This window comes from Orcinus orca, chromosome 8, assembly GCF_937001465.1.
Source record: "Orcinus orca chromosome 8, mOrcOrc1.1, whole genome shotgun sequence".
Classification (NCBI taxonomy): domain Eukaryota; kingdom Metazoa; phylum Chordata; class Mammalia; order Artiodactyla; family Delphinidae; genus Orcinus; species Orcinus orca.
In genome coordinates this window covers 70,339,230-70,358,781 of record NC_064566.1, presented here as the reverse complement: position 1 = coordinate 70,358,781, position 19,552 = coordinate 70,339,230, and the positions used below count along the sequence as shown (strand labels likewise).

At 44.8% G+C, this 19,552-nt stretch overlaps 1 protein-coding gene across 13 annotated transcripts in view; it reads right to left on the bottom strand.

Moving 5' to 3' along the window:
- The window catches only part of AMOTL1 (angiomotin like 1), a 170,667-nt gene that overhangs the window by 49,407 nt on the left and 101,708 nt on the right, over positions 1–19,552 (bottom strand). For all 13 annotated transcript variants that reach the window (XM_049714142.1, XM_049714139.1, XM_049714140.1 and 10 more), the window contains one exon: positions 4,311–4,602. In XM_049714142.1, the coding sequence (XP_049570099.1) occupies positions 4,311–4,602 (292 nt within the window). The remainder of the gene's footprint in view (positions 1–4,310; positions 4,603–19,552) is intronic.

Genomic DNA, 19,552 nt, shown 5'->3' with positions numbered 1-19,552 from the left:
TTATGACAGAAGTACTGACTGTTTACTCAATCTTTATATTTAACTCCTAAAGACAGACTTGGACATTGATCAAACTACACCTGGCTGTGGATTCTTTCCTTTCACGAAAAGAACTTCCGACCGCATGCTATAAAGGGAAACTGCAGCGTCCCCAAGACAGCATAGTTTACCGTCTCAGCTACTCAGGCAGACAGGAACTGGGATAGGGTTATGTGCTTGTAGCTACCAAGAGAGAAAGGGCAAGGGTCATACTTCTGGACAACGTATTTCCTGTAAGAAGCGATACCTGTCGTGGTGGAGACAGATGAGTCTCCTTCAGTGTGACCGGAGAGGACAGAACTACGACTAAACGCGGCAACTTAATGATTCAACATATGGAAGAATTTCCTAACTACCTTTCCCAAAAGTCTACCCAGTAGTGAGCTTCTCTTTTCTAGCAACATTCAAGTAAAAAATGAACAACTTCTTTTCGGAGACATGAAGCAAGGGTTTCTAAGGGGTGGGAAACTGGACTAGAATCATTTTAATAATTTTTAGTCTAAAGCTCTACAGTTTCTGACTGCACTCTCCTTCAGAAGGAGAACCACACCCTCTTCTTCACATCGGCAGCTCCACAACATCTTAAGTTCCCCTTGATGTGTGTTAGAGGTGAAGGGAGGTGGAAAGGCTGCCTTTGATATACAGACATCTGGGCCAGTTCAGAGTCTGAGGATGACCGTGTGAAGAGGATACTGGGTTTGCCTCCACAGCTCCCAGCCTCCCTTCCAGCCTAGACATCAGGAAGCTCTTAGGCCAGGCTTGCAAGATCCCCCGAAATCACATGGAGAAGCACTCCCTGGCCCAGAAACAGAACTACGAGCAGAGGGGAAAGCCTCACACAGCTTTCACCGGCATTGCTGCCACGAAGCAAACGCACAGAAAAGTGTCCAGAGAAAATCTCAGCCCTTCCCAGCTCTAGAAACTGGCTTGTTCCCTGATACCTTCGCAGGCACAGCTCAGGGACCTACAGAATCGAAGACAGGCCTGCCATCCAAGCCTCAGACTGCCCAATCACAGCCACCTCTGTTTCGCTGACAAAAGAAGAGGGTCTTTGCTAAAGCAAGCCTGGGGGAACGGTAAACATGGCGCCTTGTCCCTTCAAACGTCCATCTCCACCCTGATGGCTTCTGAGGCCAACCAGCTCATAGTCTGGTCCAGCTGGAAATTCCATCCATGAACTATGTTTCAGGGAAACTGGGAGGAAAAAGAAGCAAAATGAGTGCCCAAAAGGAAATAATGAAAAACCACTGCTCTTTCTGGGGGTCCCCAGCCACCATTCCAACACTAACAGGGATAATCACCGCCTTGTGCCTCTCTGGAAACGGGTCTTCATTTCCAGGCGGTACTCTGGCAGCCTCTGAGTTTAGTCGTCGTTTCCCGTTGTGCTCCTGGCTCAGTGCACACAGGCTAAGCACCGCAATTAAAAATTCATCTATTTTTGGTTCTGCCCTGGTGATGAATCTCTGCGAGTGCTCCCGAAGCTGTGAGGAAGGACTCTAGGTTGGACGTTCCTGCCAGCACAGGGCAGCCACATCCTACGGTGCAGCACTGTGGTTCCACCCAAGCTGGGGGTCATCATCCCCAAGGAGTAAAGTCACCTCATTGGACAGGCCTCTCCCTAGACCTGAGGCTTAAAATAAGCAGCTGCTGAGACACAGCGGAGCAGTGAGGCCTAGGCTAGGAGGACCTCGGGGACACAAGCCTTCAACTGTCGAGTCACGATTTCATGCAGCTCTCTTTCTCTTGGCCCTAGCTGCTGAGAAGAGCTGCAGAACTTAGTGATAAAGATGGCAAGTAGCCATCAAAACCTGAGATTTCACACTGGCAATTCCAGCTCGACATATGACAGGTTAATGAAATATAATATTTATAGAACCATTCATAACATTCAAGGGACTGAAGGAGTCTGGGAATCCAGAAGGGACACAGCTTTTGATTTTTCTCCTTAAGTCATCAAAATGCTTTTGGTCACAAAGTTTAAGAGTCATCCCCTGTGCAGGGAAAATGAATCACTGGGAGGCTGATTTTGGTTTTCAAAATAGAAATGGGCATCAACATCAAGAAATAGATGTATAGGGGACTTCCGTGGCGGTCCAGCGGTTAAGATGCCATGCATCCAATGCTGGGGGCGCAGGTTCGAACCCTGGTCGGGGAACTAAGATCCCACATGACGTGCGGCCAAAAAAAAAAAAAAAAAAAAGATGTTACAGGCCAATAAAAAAGTGTATCTTAATAAAAAGTCAACAAAGAATAACAAGACCTCACAATTTATGCATCCTCCCTGCAACTGTTCGAAACTGTCCATGGAAAAGACAGAGAACCACACTCTGCCCTCAGGTGAGTCTGCACGGCTCCTGAAAGCGTCTGCCATAGGGCTTCATCAGGGAGAAGGAAAACATTACTGATTTCCCAGAAAATGCTGAGTTGGCCCTTCCCAATTTTCAGACTGTACCAGGAAAGAAGCTGCCCCAGGAAGCATCAGAGGCAAGCCTGGGCCTAGGCAGTGACTTCCAGCCAAGGCCAGGAGCCAGCATGTGTTTCCCAACTTCTAAGGGTATGACCGAGGCTGGGAGTGAGGCCGCCATTCTTAGGCAGCCCGCTGGTTCCCGGCTCTCATTTGTTCCCCTCCAATAAAGGCAGCCAGAGTTCTCCGGGCCAAGCCTGGTCCTTACTCCAGGGAGTTCCAGACCCTCTCGGTGGAAGCTCTGCACAAATGAGCTGGGGCAGGTCCTGTCTGTGAATGTTTGCATCATTCCACCCACTGCTCCCAGCCTACTGCTGCCAGCCCTCAGGGAATCACAGGGGCTGACTGTTCTGACTCCCGGACCAGCAGAAAGGCCAGGCTTAACTGAGAGATCAACACTGCACAGTGAACACCATGGGCCAGCCAGGAGCATGTCCTGTTACACAGAACCAAGTGGCAATGCTTCTGTAGCCAGGTGAGTTTACATTCTCACTCTTTCTCTTTACAAAAGCGACTGTCGGGCTTCCCTGGTGGCGCAAGTGGTTGAGAGTCCGCCTGTCGATGCAGGGGACGCGGGTTCGTGCCCCGGTCTGGGAAGATCCCACATGCCGCAGAGTGGCTAGGTCCGTGAGCCATGGCCGCTGAGCCTGCGCGTCCGGAGCCTGTGCTCCACAACGGGAGAGGCCACAACAGTGAGAGGCCCGCATACCACAAAAAAAAAAAAAAAAAAAAAAAAAAGCGACTGTCCAGGACAGAGCACGCAACCAGACTTATGAGAAGCCTTCTACCACACATGCCTCCTTGCTTCCAGAAAGGAAACTCGAGTGCCCTGGGGCTCTGCTGCCCGAAAAGATCCTACGACTGGGTGGGATAGGGAGGGTGGGAGGGAAACGCAAGAGGGAGGGGAAATATGTATACGTATAGCTGATTCACTTTGTTATATAGCAGAAACTAACACAACATTGTAAGGCAATTATACCCCAATGAAGATGTTAAAAATAAATAATAAATAAAATTAAAAAAAAACAAAAAACAAAAAAAATTGCTTAAAAAAAAAAAAAAGATCCTATGACTTTTGCCCCTCACCTCTTCCTTTCTACCTGCAGCATTTCAGGTGCTGGCATGTGGGTCATCATGAAATCACTGCCTGTGATTTCACTCTCGCTGGATGTCTTCCTGCTGACTTTGGCTTTCAGTGTAAAGCCCTAAGAATGAAGGCTGCTGTACATCCTAATATTCCCATGACAATGACACAGGTTGGAATTACGCAGCATCTCCCCACCTGTTAAGTCATAGCATAAAGAGAGCACGCAGTAACCTGTACTCTGCCCTCAGCGCTGAGACATCGCTGCTTTTTGCAGAAACCAGCTAATGAAACCAACATGGCAATCACAAGGTTCCTGTCTGAGATCCCAGATTGAAAGGAAAAACCTGTCTCTCTCAACCCACTACTTTGTGTTACTCTCGGTGTCCCCTTTTCCACACTGTCCATCTGGGGAAATGCTACTCAGCCTCTGAGTCTCAGGTCCAGGGGCACCTCTGCTGCCCCTCCTGCAGCCTCTTGACATCCTACTGCAGGTTTAACTCAGGCAACTCTACCCCTTTTGGACTATAAGCTCCTCCAAGGCAGGCACTGTGGCATATTTATTTTTGTCTCCCTAAAGCCTTGCTCGGTGCCTGGCATAAAAAGGGGTCTAGTTAAACTTTGGCCAGTGAGTCAGGGAGTCAACCCCCCATGGGCAGGTAAGGAATTGTGTTCCCCTTCCAGAGAACTTTCTCCCTCCCCTCCTCCAGGGAAGTCCGGTACCTTGTGGAGCTTGTCGGTGTTGTCGTAGTAACCCTGAAGTTCCTGGTGCAGCACCCGGTTCTCCTCCGTTAGGATCTCCACCATCTGCTGGGCTCGCTCCACGATCGCAAATGCATCCGGACCAAGCTGCTGGCTGGGGGAGGCGGCTGGCGTGGGCTGCGAGGCTGCCAGGGTCATCGGAGGTGGAGGTGGCAGGGACACCGAGTGCAACGGCCCGCTGACGGAGGAGTTCTGGGAGGACATCGGGCTGTGCTGCTGCACCGTTGACGGGAAAGGAAGCTGGCAGGGGCGGCTGCAAGGGAACAGAAGACCAGCAGTCAGACCCCAGGGCCGTGGTGGGGAGAGGAGGGAAGCCCAACCACACGGGCACTATGGCTGGTTTCTACTGCCAGGGGTCATCACTGACGCACGGTCCAAGCTAGGTTGACTGAAGCAGCTTCAACCCTCCATCCCACAGATATTTAATGTGCTCTCCCCATCGGAATCAGCACTGCTCTGGTCACTGAGGAAAGAGTGGACCAGACAGACAAGGTCCCGGTTCTCATGAAGCTTACGTTCTCGGGGAGAGAGACTGGCACACCATCACACGATAAACACACAAAGCCAGGTACTGAAAAGTAATGAGCCCTCTCCAAAGAATCAGGGGGACAGGGACAGGGAATGACTGAGTGGCTAGGTCATACCGAAAGGTCAGCGGTGGATGCTTGAGTCGAAGTCTGTTGACAGACAGGAGGAAAGAGTGGTTGGGGGCAGGGGGTAGAGAAGTGGGAAAAGTGTTCCAGGTAGAGGAATCGCCTGCGAGTGGGGCTTAAGGCAGGACTTAGAGGAGAAGATCAGCTGGAAGAAAGCAAGTCGATACAGAGCACAGCCAGCAAAAGCAGCACAGGCTAAGGCCAGCGGGATGGGCGAGGGTCCTTGTGAGCCAAGGCCAGCCCTTCCCTTAGAGTGCGAAGGGGGGCTGGTGGGGGAGCTGCTTCCACTCTGAGTGGCATGTAGATGGGATGTACGTTGGCAAGGATGGACCAAAGGTGCCCAGTGAGGAGGCCTGGGTGTGGTCAGGGTGAGACCTAACGAAGGCTCAGAGGGTAGCAGCAGAAAAGAAATAGTACATGGATCTGGGGTATGTTTTATTTATATTACGTATGGGGAGAGGGAAAGTGAGAAAAAATTTTAAATTACTCCTAGATTCTGGGGTCCACACAAATGGACAGGGGTACCATTTAATGAAATGGGAAAGTCTTAGGGAAGGAACAAACTTTGTGTGTTCTGATTAAGGAGGTCTGAGGATCAAAAGTCTGATTTTAACCAGGTTAAAAAGAACACACAGGGCTTCCCTGGTGGCGCAGTGGTTGGGAGTCCGCCTGCCGATGCAGGGGACACAGGTTCGTACCCCGGTCCGGGAAGATCCCACGCGCCGCGGAGCGGCTGAACCCGTGAGCCATGGCCACTGTGGCTGCGCGTCCGGAGCCTGTGCTCCGCAACGGGAGAGGCCATGGCAGGGAGAGGCCCGCGTACCACAAAAAAGAAAAAACAAAAGAACACACAGAGGTGTCCCTTGATGGTTCAAATTCTGGGTACTAGCTCCTTTACTAGAATTTCCACCTTCTGTTGCCCCTCCCTACCGATCCCCTCCTCACGATTCTGTTAACCTGTTTCATAAGAATCATTGTATTTTCTTTCAGCCTAAGCTAAGGGCTCCTAACAACAACTTCTATAGGTATAAACAGCAAAGACAGTCTTGGCCTCTAGTTTTCCAACCACGGCTGTCGCTCTTCTGCAGACTTGGGAAAAATGGTTTTCTTGCTGTCCCCTTCAACCTTTAGGTCTCAGTCTGGGAACTGGGGTGCTAAGAATTATCAGCAAGCCCCAAATCATCAACTTTCTATATCAAGGGGTTGAGATCCTTCTACTCCGTAACAGTTTCCTGTGCCACTTCCCATTACTTGTGGCCATCCGTGGCCAAAACTCTCAGAGCCACTACGCTTTTTCTCGGGAGCTCATCTGGCCTTATATTTCCTTTTGAGTATATTTGCTGGAATGTTTTTGGACCCTGTCAGCCTCCATAGCTCTCATTTTGTAAGTATCTCTTAGGGCATTTTAAGCATCCTCTGAATGCTGACTCCTGGCAGCTAAATGTCAAACTCTAGCAGAAAAGTTGACAACGGTCACCTTAGCCCTCCCTACATGGAGACGCAGTTACTCCTAAAGACGACCTCAAAAGGAACCCAGCAGATCCCACCAGAGTGACTAACCCCAAGCTCTGCTCTGGTAACCAATGTCAGAGCGCTCCACGGGGGCTTAGGAGATAGTTCCCAACTAGATTTCCTTATGCCTTCGATCTAGGCGCCCCATCCATTCCATGTTAAAATAGCTGGGATCTACGTTCCCCAAGTCAAGGTAGAGAACCATGGAGCTCAATGTGGTTCTTTATTCCTTAAGTGTCTCAGATTTCAGAAAGGAGTGCTGTCGATGGGGAAGTGTAAACCCTCCCTCCTCCCTCCCTCTCCACACCTATCATTGAATACTTAACTATCTGGCCATTATGAAATAAAACATTTCTGCATTCTGATGAATTTGTGCCCCTTCCACACTGAAGTGTATGTGAATATGTGTCGCCCTGTGTGTATGAGGAGGTCTGTGTGTACAAAGTCCAACTCCATAGCGAGAGTGAGATGTCCCTGGTTGCTCTTCACAACGCCCAACTTTCACCCCAGATCACAGGACCTCCTATCAGTCGTGGACCCAAAAAACCATAGATTCTTAGTGAGTACATCATTCCCACAGGCTGGCTAAATACTACGGTGCAATTTTCATGGATAGAGGTTACCTTGGCAAGAGACAAAATGCCACGAATTACACTGCCTCAATTCAAAGGCAGACACCCGTCCCTACCTCCTCGGTTCTCCCTTCTCACTTCATCCAACGCAAATGACAAGCATGGCGCATCTCCTTGGAGCTGAAGTGGGCACAGGTGAGGCATCCGGGCCTGCCTTTGACCCAGGCAGCTTCAGGCTGGGGCTTCTACCTTTTAACATTTATTGGGCTCTGGGATTTGGAACTCACAATCAGTGATGGGCTTATCTTCTCGGTCATCCTTTTCCTTTATATAACAAAAAGGGAGGTTTTTCATAATGCCAGCCTAAGCCATCCGCGACAGTGACGAGTTACCTGAGTGGCAATGCAGGAAAAGGGTGTCTGCCAAGCTTGGAGACAGAAAGAATGGGTTTTTCAAAATGGGAAGTCTTCTATTAAATAGAGAACACCGGCCTCACAAAATAACTCGGTGACACATTCAAGAAGCACTGTATTACAATGGACGACGTGCAGCCAGGAGAGCAAACCTCTGTGCCGTGGCTTCGCTACTCAGCCAGCTGGGGCCGGTAGGCTCAAAGGTCTGTACAAGGCAAATCTGGCTGAGGGTAATGAAGAGGAAAGAATGGTGGGGGAGGGCCGGAAAATGTCCCGATCATACCAGTGCTATGAAACAAGCTATCCCCAGCTTCCAAAGATAACGCCACCAGCAGGATCAGCCTCCAGCAGGATAAACCCTTCCTCGTAAGGGACACAAAGAAAAGGGAAAAAGAGGAGAAGGGAACCAACATTTATTGAGAAACTACTTGTGAGTAGAATTCTATGCCACAATCTTCAATTTGTGAGCCTGCTCCTCCTGTTAGAAAGTGAAGGCAGAGAGCTAGGTTACTTGACATCACGTGTCTCCCGGAACCATCCACCACCTGGCTTATTGTTAAAGGACTTACGGAGTTAACATGTATAAAGCCAAGCACAAATTAAGCAGTGGACAAATGTTAGCTATTATCACCATTATTGTAATTATCATCATCTATATCCCAGAGCCTAGCCCTGAGTGTGGCTTTCATGAGCAGTCCGATCATCTTTTTCTGTTATGGCTGACATTTACTGGGCACTTTTTACGTACCAGTCACTGTGGTACGCACCACTACATGCGTCATCTCATTTTGACCTTTACGATTGCCTTATAAAACAGGCATCATTGTCAAGTCTCTGTATTTAGATGAGAACAAAAGGCACAGGATGGTAAGTAACCTGCAAAATGGAACAGAGATAATAGAAACATAAAGGAGATCAAAGCCCAGGCTTTTCAGTTTCAGAGTCCTTGTAGTTCACTCTTTCCCTGAACAGACCAGGTGATAGCAGGGAGGGAAGGCAGCCACCCCTTGTCCTCTGCTCCCGCGTTCCTGTGGCTCAGTCTGAGCCACCACCACATCCCTGACTCATATCCTAACAACAGCATCACAGCTTTTTGTAGGCTTGAGCCACCTCGGGAGAAGCATGAAGGCTAGAAACCTGCCCCTGAGTTGTCCTCTTGGACTGTTACTTACCTTCAACATTATTATGTTTCATAGGTTAATGTCCCTTCTACAGAGAGCATTCAACTCACATTTATTGAGGGTCTATGCCATCTGCCAGTTAGTACATTTCATCACCTTGCTTAATCCTCACACAAACCAAGGCAGGACCACCAACAGGTCCTGCTCCTTTCTCAAGGAACCAAATGAGCCTTGGGACACCACAGAAAGTGACCTCTTCCCACATGCCACTGGACTGACCAGTTATTTAAATACGTCTGAGCAGGGCTGAAAAAGCCTCTTTGCCCCAAGCCCACAGTGATGTATTAGAAACAAGAATCAAGGAGCATTTAAAGAGCCACATCTAAGAGACAAAATAGGGGGTCATACTGGGAAGTCGTGCAGGCTGGTCTTCCATCGTGAGTGATTTGGACCACGCCAGGCATAGCCTGACCCCAGAATCTGCACCCGCTTCTTACTTCCAAACTTACAACCTTGCCTGAATCACATACCTGACAACCTACCTTCTCTTGAATTTTTAAATACAATATTATTTAATTTTTTATGCATGTGTGTATTATTCTCCCTAATTATTAGCATGCATGTTTTTTTGAGGGTAGAAAAGCATGACTTATACTAAGTCGGTACCCAGTACATTTTTGTCAATTGATTTGGCCCCTGAACCCAAGAGCAAGTTAGGAGACCATATATGCTCGATGCACTTTCAAAGACTGACTCAACCTTCAACATTGCTTTATTAAGGAAGAGACCTCTGGTATTTAGATTTGTTCTGGATCACATAGGTAGAATCTCCAATCATGACACTGCCAATATAATAACATAGCTCCAAGTCACTGCCGTTCTCATGTATTGAGTGGTCACAAAATGCAGCTCAAAACTGGAGTGACAATGTTATTTGGACTGGGGAAACGAGGTCATTGGAGACAGCTAATCAACATCCATTTGCTTCTCTCTGTATACAGTAAGGCTTCATAAATAAGCTTGTTTAAATGTATGTGTTTACATTATACCTGTACGAAATGTGCCATGAATAGCACTTTACATCCACTGTCATTTCATTCTCACAAGCTTGGGCATTCCCTGCTCTCATACCATATATTATTATTCTGTTTTTAAAGTATGCAAACTAAGGCTCAGAGGATCACAAACCAGAGATCTCAGTCTTTATAAAGCAAAACAATGGGCTATGAACTGGGGGTTGGAACCCGCATACTCCCACCACACCAGGGCTTTTGCCCCATGTTGGTACAGGAGAGCACTGTTCCTTAATATGGGGTCTCTTTTCCCTGCTTCTGCTTCCTTCTAGCCAAGTAACCATGGGCAAGTTTTTAACTTCTTCGTCACCTTTAAATGGTGATGATAACAGTATCTACCTCCAGGGTTGTTGTGAGAATTAAATGAGATAACACATGTAAAGCACTGCACATAGTGTCTATCATTAGGAAACTATTGATACTTAATAACTGCTAGCCTCTGCTATTATCACACACTGCTAACGGTTGTTAGGAGAAAGGCAAGGGACAAATGCACCCTTGGGTGTCGCTTCCTCTTCAAACACTATGTGTTGAGAATCCCAGTCCCTAACACTAAAGCTTCAACAAGGAATAAAAGCAAATGCTAGCACCATAGAATCTTCCATTTCTGAACTATTTGCTTGCAGTGCAATGCAGAACAAGAGTATAAAGGTGATGCCTGTACACGTCGGGATACTCTCTCTTGAACACAGATTCTCACTTTCTTCTAGACCTGTGCTGTCCAAAATAGTAGCCACAAAGCACACGTGGTTACTGAACACCTGAAACGTGACTCATCTGAACTGAGATGTGCAGGAAGTGTAAAAGGCACATCAAAGTTTGACGACAGTACAAAAAATGTAAAACATCTCATTAATAGATTTTTATGTTGATTACCTGTTGAAATCATAATATTTTGCATATAATGGGTTAACTAAAACATGTATCTAAACATATGTTTTTAAATGGATTAACTAACTGTATGGAGGTTCCTTAAAAAACTACAACTAGAGTTACCATATGATCCAGCAATTCTACTCCTGGGCATATATTTGGAAAAGACACATGCACCCCAATGTTCATAGCAGCACTATTTACAATAGCCAAAATATGGAAGCAACCTAAGTGTCCGTTGACAGATGAATGGATAAAGAAGATGTGGTATATAAGCACAATGGAATATTACTCAGCCATAAAAAAGAAAGAAATAATGCCATTTGCAGCAATATGGATGGACCTAGAGATTATCATACTAAGTGAAGTAAGTCAGACAAAGACAAATATCATATGACATCACTTATATCTGGAATTTTAAAAAATGATACAAATGAACTTATTGACAAAAAACAGAAACAGACTCACAGACATAGAAAACAAACTTACGGTTACCAAAGGGGAAGGCAGGGAGGGATAAATTAGGAGTTTGGAATTAGCAGATACAAACTACTATATATAAAATAGGTAAACAACAAGGTCCTACTGTATAGCACAGGGAACTATATTCAATATCCTGTGATAAACCATAATAGAAAAAAATATTTTTAAAGAATGTATATATGTATGTATAACTGAATCACTTTGCTGTACAGCAGAAACTAACACAACATTGTAAATCAACTATACTTCAATTTTTAAAAATGGGTTAACTAAAACATGTCTTTTAATTAATTTCACCTGTTTCTTTTAACTTTTAAAAAATGTGGCTGCAGGAAAAATTTTAATTAGATATGTGACCCAGATTACACTTCTTTTCTTTTAAGGATGTCAATGTCTTTACTTTTTTTAATTTAGCCATTTTATTTTTTTTAAATTTTTATTGGTGTGTACTTGATTTACAGTGTTGTGTTCGTTTCTGCTGTACAGCAAAGTGAATCAGTTATACACTGATTCTTTTGGATTCTTTTCCCATATAGGTCATTACAGAGTATTGAGAAGAGTTCCCTGTGCTACACAGTAGGTCCTTATTGGTTATCTATCTTATATATAGTAGTGTGTATGTGTCAATCCCAATCTCCCAATTTATCCCACCCCTCCTTCCCCTCCTCACATTATATTTCTATTGTTGAGCACTGCTCTAGTCCACATTGCATGAACACCAAAAGGCCTCATTTTGGAGACAATTCCAGAAATCAGTGAGCAACAAAACAATTCATGCAAACAGACTAGCAGTCCCCACTCTACTGTCCCCAGATCCCCAAGCATCAATGGTGATCAGCAAGCTATACTCAATGTATTAAACTATATATTTATCTACAGTTAGGCCATCATGCTAACATTTAATAAATATGGCTTGTGTGACTGACAAAAATTGTCCAAAACACAACAGGAAAAGAAACATCAATGGATAAACAGACGAAGGATATGATCAAGTAATTCAGAAGAGAAAATGCAAACAGCTAAATACATTTCCTAAAGCAAACTTATTAGTAGAGAAGTAAAATCAAAACAACTGTTTTCCATTTATCAACATTAACAATTCAGTTCAATGAATGTTTACTGAGCCTCTAAGCAAAGATTCTTTAAAATTCTCAAGATATGATACATATTAGGATTTCACCTGAGTAAAAAATAATATACAGAAAAATGACTAGAAGGAAATATGACAAAAGGTCAGAATGACTATCTCTAGGTGATGAAATTAGGGATGTTTTTTCACTCTTCATATTTTTCTGTTCTTTATACAATTTCTACAATGAACACGGATGGCTATTCAAAAAAAATTTCACTAAGTAATATATGTTATAGAAAAATTAGAAAATAGAGAAAAATTAGAAAATAAAGATAAGCCAAAAAATGAGAAAAATTAGAAAATAAAGATAAGCCATAAAAAATCAGCAGTTATTCTAATAATCAGAGAAAGTAAACAAAATAAAATAAAAGAATTTTAAAATGAGATGAAAATAACAAAGGGCTTCTTGGCTGTGAAGAGGTTCAAATTTTAAGACTTCTCACTCAATAAAAATACCTCTTATTTACCTAGAGATTTCCAGCTTAGAGTATTTTCTTATAATTTTCTAACCCTCAAAGCAACAGTGAACGGAGTATTTAACAATGGTTACGGCTGGATAATGGGACTGCAGGTAATTTCTATTTTCCTTCTTTTTTTTTTTTAGGGAGTGGAGGAAGTGGGAGTTATCTATATTTCTAGATTTTCTACAATGAACATGTTTCATTTATGTAAGGAAGAAAATCAGTTAGTTTTAGGAAAAATCAGCTGTAACAAGTTGCACATAAGGCAACTGAGTCTCTGAGAACTTATTCAATTTGCTACAAAGTGGGAGAGCCAGGACTCAAAACCTCTCAAATCTTCTTTTCCCAAACCCACAGCCTTCCCACCTGGATCCCTTTGGCGGTGCAGACACGAGACTCATAAATGTTCAAATTGAGACTGGTGTCTTGGGTGAACTAATATCAAAATGATTGCTATGCAGGATGCATATGGATAATCCCCTTGTTTGGAGAAGCCACTCATTTAATGCATTGCTGCGGGAATTGTGTTAGATTTCCTGAGAAAGTAACCTGAACTTGACCCTAGCCTTTTGAAATTCCCACACTGCAGAGTTGCTTCTCACAATAAACAGGGCATTTTATTTGGCTCATCCAGCCATAATTCAGCTTAAAAATTGTACAAACTCCTGAGTTTTAATGCTGGTATTCAAAACACATGTTTAGCTGGTGGAATTTATTTTTTTTAATTTATTATTATTACTATTATTTTTTGCGATACGCGGGCCTCTCACTGTTGTGGCCTCTCCCGTTGCGGAGCACAGGCTCCGGACGCGCAGGCTCAGCGGCCATGGCTCACGGGCCCAGCCGCTCCGCGGCATGTGGGATCTTCCCGGACCAGGGCACGAACCCGCGTCCCCTGCATCGGCAGGCGGACTCTCAACCACTGCGCCACCAGGGAAGCCCTAGCTGGTGGAATTTAAATAACACTCCCTGGTCTCACTTTTGTTAAGAGCAACGCATAGTTGTTAATCCAATAGCCTTGGGTCTAGCTCACATTTTGATGCCACATAGCAATTCATTTTCATAGGTGTCTAAACTGCAAATCAGCACTTTGCAAACACACTTACTCCAAAAATCCTCCTTCCTCCTCCAGCCGTTTCCAACTCAGAGTAAGACCGGACCATCAAACACTCTTTCCTGTACTACAGCACATTCCCGACCTCACGCCCACCCAGAGGTAAGACCTGCTCTTTAGCCCGTATCTTTTCTTGTTTACGTTGTAAACTGCATTCTGGCTGCACTGTTGGATCGATGTGTGTTCTTGGGGAGAGGCTTCTCTCTCTCTAATTTGCCACATGTGCCCCAGGGCTGTGTCCTCTTTGCTCCCTCCCTCCTCCCTGCACTGTCTTTTGACATGTTCCCAGAGAGCATCAGGAACTTTGACTCTATGCTTAATAAAACCACACCAGGAGGTTTATCTGGGGGAAAATGTACAGGGCATTTTTTAAAGGAAAACATGAGCGATTTGGGAGACCAGTCACACTATAGGGTCCCTCCATTAGTGCAGGAAACCGCGAGTCCCTTGCACTGATGGGAAGGATGGTGGTGGTGATGCTGGCTTGCGAAGAGAAGGAGCAAATGTGCTCTGTGGAAGGGGATCCACGGCACCGCTGGCTCTGACGTCATCTTGTAAGAAGATGCTTGTATCGGCCCAGGACAGAAGGGCTGGGTCAAACGCCACCACTCCTTGCTTTTATAGTATCTATCTACACACCAAGAATAAAACGAATACATTCATAGATGAATAAACTATCAATAAACAGTTACCACTCTTCCCTCTGCCTCTGGGAAGCTAGTAAATCAAACCCCCTATGCTGAAAGGCAAGATTCAGCTAAGATAAAGGGCAGAAAAGGTAATGGACAGGCAGAAAGAGAGTGCCTTTCACTGACAGAAGTCATTTTTAGTCTTTTTCTCATACTGCCTGAAACATAAAAAGTCATAAAAATCACTAAAAGAGTACGTAGCATCTTCCATAACTGAAACCTGCTAAACACAGGCTAAAGCAAACAACTCCATATACTGCTGGTTTACTGCTTCACAGTTCCCGACCTCCAAATGAAAGCAAACCAAAGACAGCCGAAGCTCACAACCTACAGCTGTCAGCAAGGTTCAGTGTGCTCCTAAGTCTTCCGAGGTATCTGGGGAGAAAGGGGATCCTGGTCCCAGGGGGGCGGAACACAGGCTGGACATCAGGTGTGACATATAAATCTGATTAGAAATTCACCGGCTAAGTGACACCAAATAAAACCGGAAATCCTTGGCCGTGGTCGAGTGTTTACACTCATGGGAGAGGCACTGTGTGGCAGAGAGGTCCAGGGCTGCACCCCGGCTCCCACACTTCCGATCTGGTGCCCGTGACCAAGTTACTTTAACCTCTCTCTCTCAGCCTAAGTTTTTATCATATCATAAATCCCCATATCATAAAATGGGGATATTCAGGGTATCCATCCCCGAGAACTGTTTTGAAGATGTAGGAGGAGGACCCACACCGTGCCTGAGGCCTATGCTACCACTGCCTCTGTTCCATTGTTACCTGAGAAGGGTGGAGATGGAGTTCCAGAAACTGGAAAAGCAGAGCAAGTATTAGAGAAAACAGGTTTTAGTTTATTCTGAAGCCATGAAAATATACAGATCATATGAACACAAAAATACCAAGGGCCAATTTTCAAAATCAAATCAATCTAACTAGTCAAATACACGGCCCCCGCCAAATTAACCAAGCTAATAATTGCAAATGAAAATTAAAAATTAACACAATTTGCCTATTACATTAGCAAAGGTTTTGTAATTATAATGACTAATGTTGGTCATAGGGCAGTGAAACAGGCACTATAATATTTTCATAAAGTTATCTGGTATCAGAAGTCATTAAATATTTAACTAAAATTTACCCAATAATTTCATTTCTAAATAATGATGCCTAAAGAAGTAAACCAAAATATGGAAAATTCGATGTGCATGATGATGGTCTCTATACTATTTATAGAGAAAAAGATGTAAATGATATAATTTATGAAATATTATGCAGCAACAGAAAGGATGGTTATGAAAACAAACATTGTAGAAAAAAACTTGTAATACAATACTATCTAAAAAGAGCTAAGATACTAAACGGAATATAATCTATGATTACAACGTGTGAAAAAATTAATTTGTACAGGAAAAATGTTAACAGTGGTTGTATTAAGAAAGTAGGATACTTTAAATAATCTTTTAGCATCTTTAGTTTCCACTTTCGGAAATATGGACAGATTTCTTTGGAAAACAAACATACATTTGACAACTGTGCTCCAAACTGCTTTGATGAAAGTCAGATCATCCACTGGTATTCATTCGTGCATTCACTTCCATTAACGGTACAGACTGCGAAAGCCAAGTCACAACTCTTAGAAGTGCTCTGGTTCCACAAAATGTGTCAGAGTTAATATCAAAATTCTTCCTTTTCTTTATTTTTTTTAAAGCCTAATTCTCCAGAGAACAACCTGCCCAATTCTCACCTTGCCCTTATTTATATCCATTTCCACTTTCAGGCTGAAGGAAACGGAAGAAAGGGCAGAAACAAAACCAGAGTCTCTATCCATGGCCACTCATGGTCCCTGGAGGTCCCCACCAGCCACCTCAGTGGGGCCAGGTCGCCCTAGTCCCTCCATCTCCCCAGCCTCACTAGCACGCTCATGAAAAAGGCCAAGGTGTGCAAGTCAAGTACACCTTGACTGGTGGTCTCTCCATGGGGTTTCCCACAAAAGGAGTCCATAAGCCACCACATCTCCCATCATTCACAGATCAGAGCAGGTGAGAGAATTTGTAAGCTATGGTGACTCAGTAATGAAGGCAAAAGAACTCCAAGTTCCTCCTCATCTTATCTTAAGCTCTATGCTCTTTGGACCTTTCCACCTCTAGGCAAAACGAACTGAAGTCTCGACAGGCTGATGGGTTGGATCAGAACACTGAACATTCACAACATACTGAGGCCGTTTTTGCAGCACGCGGCCTGGACGTGGACCCAGTAATCTCAGTCAGACTCAGAAGAGTCTGAGATTACTGAGTCTCTCTGACTCAGAAGAGTCTGTGATGTATTGACCCAACAGCCTGCAGCTTCCCAAACCATCACTATTAATGACAAACTGATAACCCGTTAAGCATAAGGGAATGTGTCAGTGAAATTAAAAGGAGCCCTGCTCTTCTCGTGGGTCAAAGGTAACTTGAACATCACACACTGCTGAACTTCAGATCCAACCCTTGGAGCTCAGGCCACACTGAAGGTGTCTGAAGCAGGGCTGGTGTGGACGCAACTTTGTTTACCCTGTCGGCCAAAGGTTGCACTGCTGGAGTCATGCTGGCTAGGCATGGCCAGGCTCACAAAGGAGCCTTGTAGCTCTGCGGCCCAGCCTCCATGGCCTGTCTGTTACGTCTTCTGGGACATTTTGATGTGTCATGTGGACCCAGCTGTCAAGCCTGGCAATCAGGTCAAATCCTTCATACATTTCTTCTTCTTTTTGATGTCATAACTTTGAGACAAATGACACCGCCCACCAATAACCGGCTAGCCCTCCAGGAAGGGCTTCCCTCCTCCCCTTACTGTGTCTCCCACTCACAGCACATCTACTGCCAAATGACAAAAACAAAATGACCCACTTTATGCGTTGCCATTTAACAAAGAATAAAGCCGGGCAGAAGGAAGGAGACTGGGTCCGGGGAGATTTTCACTTTCTATCAGGCTCTAGAGGCTGACTTAAACAAATGCGAACTATCACAAACCGGACTCTGATATGATTCTGGGATAAACATCATGGATTATTTAGCTCTGACAAATCAATGTTCTAAAAACCAGAGATCTGAAGATTTATTTTTCTTCTTCAAACCTGATAGTTTTTAAGTTTAAATTTCTCCCTGGCTTAAGGAACCATAAAAGGGTAAGAATAAGAGCCCTCCCGGGCCCCATCTTGATTCCCCAGTGGGGTCAGACTGTGCCCACTGAGTTCTGCTGCCTGTCGGGGGCCTAAAGGTTGGTATAGTGCCTCCCAGCTGCCATCCCCCACCGAAGGCAGGGAAATGTGTCAGCAGCTGGGAAGTAAGTGGCAGGCCCATCAGCCAGCTCTCTCTCTCTGCCAAGGCCCAGTCACTCCCTTTTTGCAAGATGTACGGCCAAAGTATGCCCTGCACACTGCCATGGGGGTGGCACGGGGAAATCTCAGCTCATTTGATTTAGAAACAGATGAATAAAGCCTTTGGTGAGAATGAAGACATATCCATGATAGGCAGTGGCCACTTGTCTTCTCTTCCCATGCTCCATGCTCTCCCTGAGCAGAGCAAGCTCAGAAACATCTAAATGCTGGCGATTCCCAAATGTGTATCTCACGACCCAGTTTCTCTCCTGAGAGCTTGTTTTCCAATTGCCTTATTTCCAGCTGCCCTATTATTCCTCAACGTCCACAGCTAATCAATCATTAAATGATATCAATTCTATTTCTCTTAGCATATAAGGCTCCCCTATACCTATGTCCTCAAACCGAGGTCACCCTCACCAAGTCTTATCTGGACAATGGACCCAGTCCCTGAGGCCCTCCTGGCCTCCAGTATCGCCTTCCTCTAATTCATCCCTCGCTGCCATTGAAGTCAGCCTAGTAAACATCAACACAGTATCTACTGAAAAACACTGGTTCTACTAATTGTTTATGGATAAATTCTGAACTCTTTAGTATGACAGTCAAAGACCTTCACCAACCGGTCTCAACTTCCCTGTCCAAACACACCTTCTGCTACTTCTTACCCCACCAGTGCTCTGCATTATTGCAGCTCACGCCCGGCAAAACCTCCAAAGCTTTTTGTCTGAAGAAACGGCATCTCGCCTGCATAGTACCTACCGCTACTTCACCTCTACCCCACAGCTCTTATTTATTCTTCAAGACCCAACTCAAATGTCACCTCCTCTGTGAAGCTCTCCCTAAGCCCTACAGCTGTGAGTCACACTACCCTCTCTGGTGCCCTAATGCTCTCTGCATATTTCTATCCTAAAACAGCCCACTGCACCACGAGGATCTGTTAAGATGCTGGTTTCCCCCAAGACGATGCTGGAAGGACCTTGACGGTAGGAACCATATCTTTATCTCTGGACCAGGTACAGGGTTGCACAGAATACACACTCGGTAAGTGTTGTTGAATCCATCAACAGATGGAGGAGGAATTAAGGCAATGGAGGAATAAGATTTTGACAGTCAGGATACTTGAGCCTTGCTCCAGCTGCCTCAGAGTCGAGTACTGTGGGAATTTAGTTTCTCATCTGTTGAATACGGGGGTGGGGCTATATGATTTCTATGGTCCCTTTAACTCCTCTGTTCTAGAATTCAGACTACATTTTCCTTTAAAATCTACAATGAAGAAAGACTCTATAAAACCCCATGGTAATAATATGTTCCAGGAGTTTGGACACACTCCACAAAGCCAGCCAGGAAAATTGCTGCTCTGCCAGGCCACTGGGCTGAGCTCCCAAGGATGGCCAGCAATGGAGGCTCCTCCCCTAAACTCATAAATCCCCCGCTGCCTTCCGTCACATTTGGAGAAAATACCCAATTGCCCTCTTTTCTGTTTCACTCTGCATATTTTGGGCAAAATGCTGCTTATTAAATATTATGCACAAGAAAACAAACAACGACAAAAAGCTAACACGCCTTGAAAATAATGAGTGCTAAAAACATGAATTAAACCACTAGGCTTACTATGGAAAACAGTATGGAGGTTTCTCAGAAAACTAAAAATAGAACTACCATATGAACCAGCAATTCCACTCCTGGGTATAGATCCGAAAAAAACAAAAACACTAATTTGAAAAGATACACACACCCCAATGTTCACAGCAGCATTATTTACAAT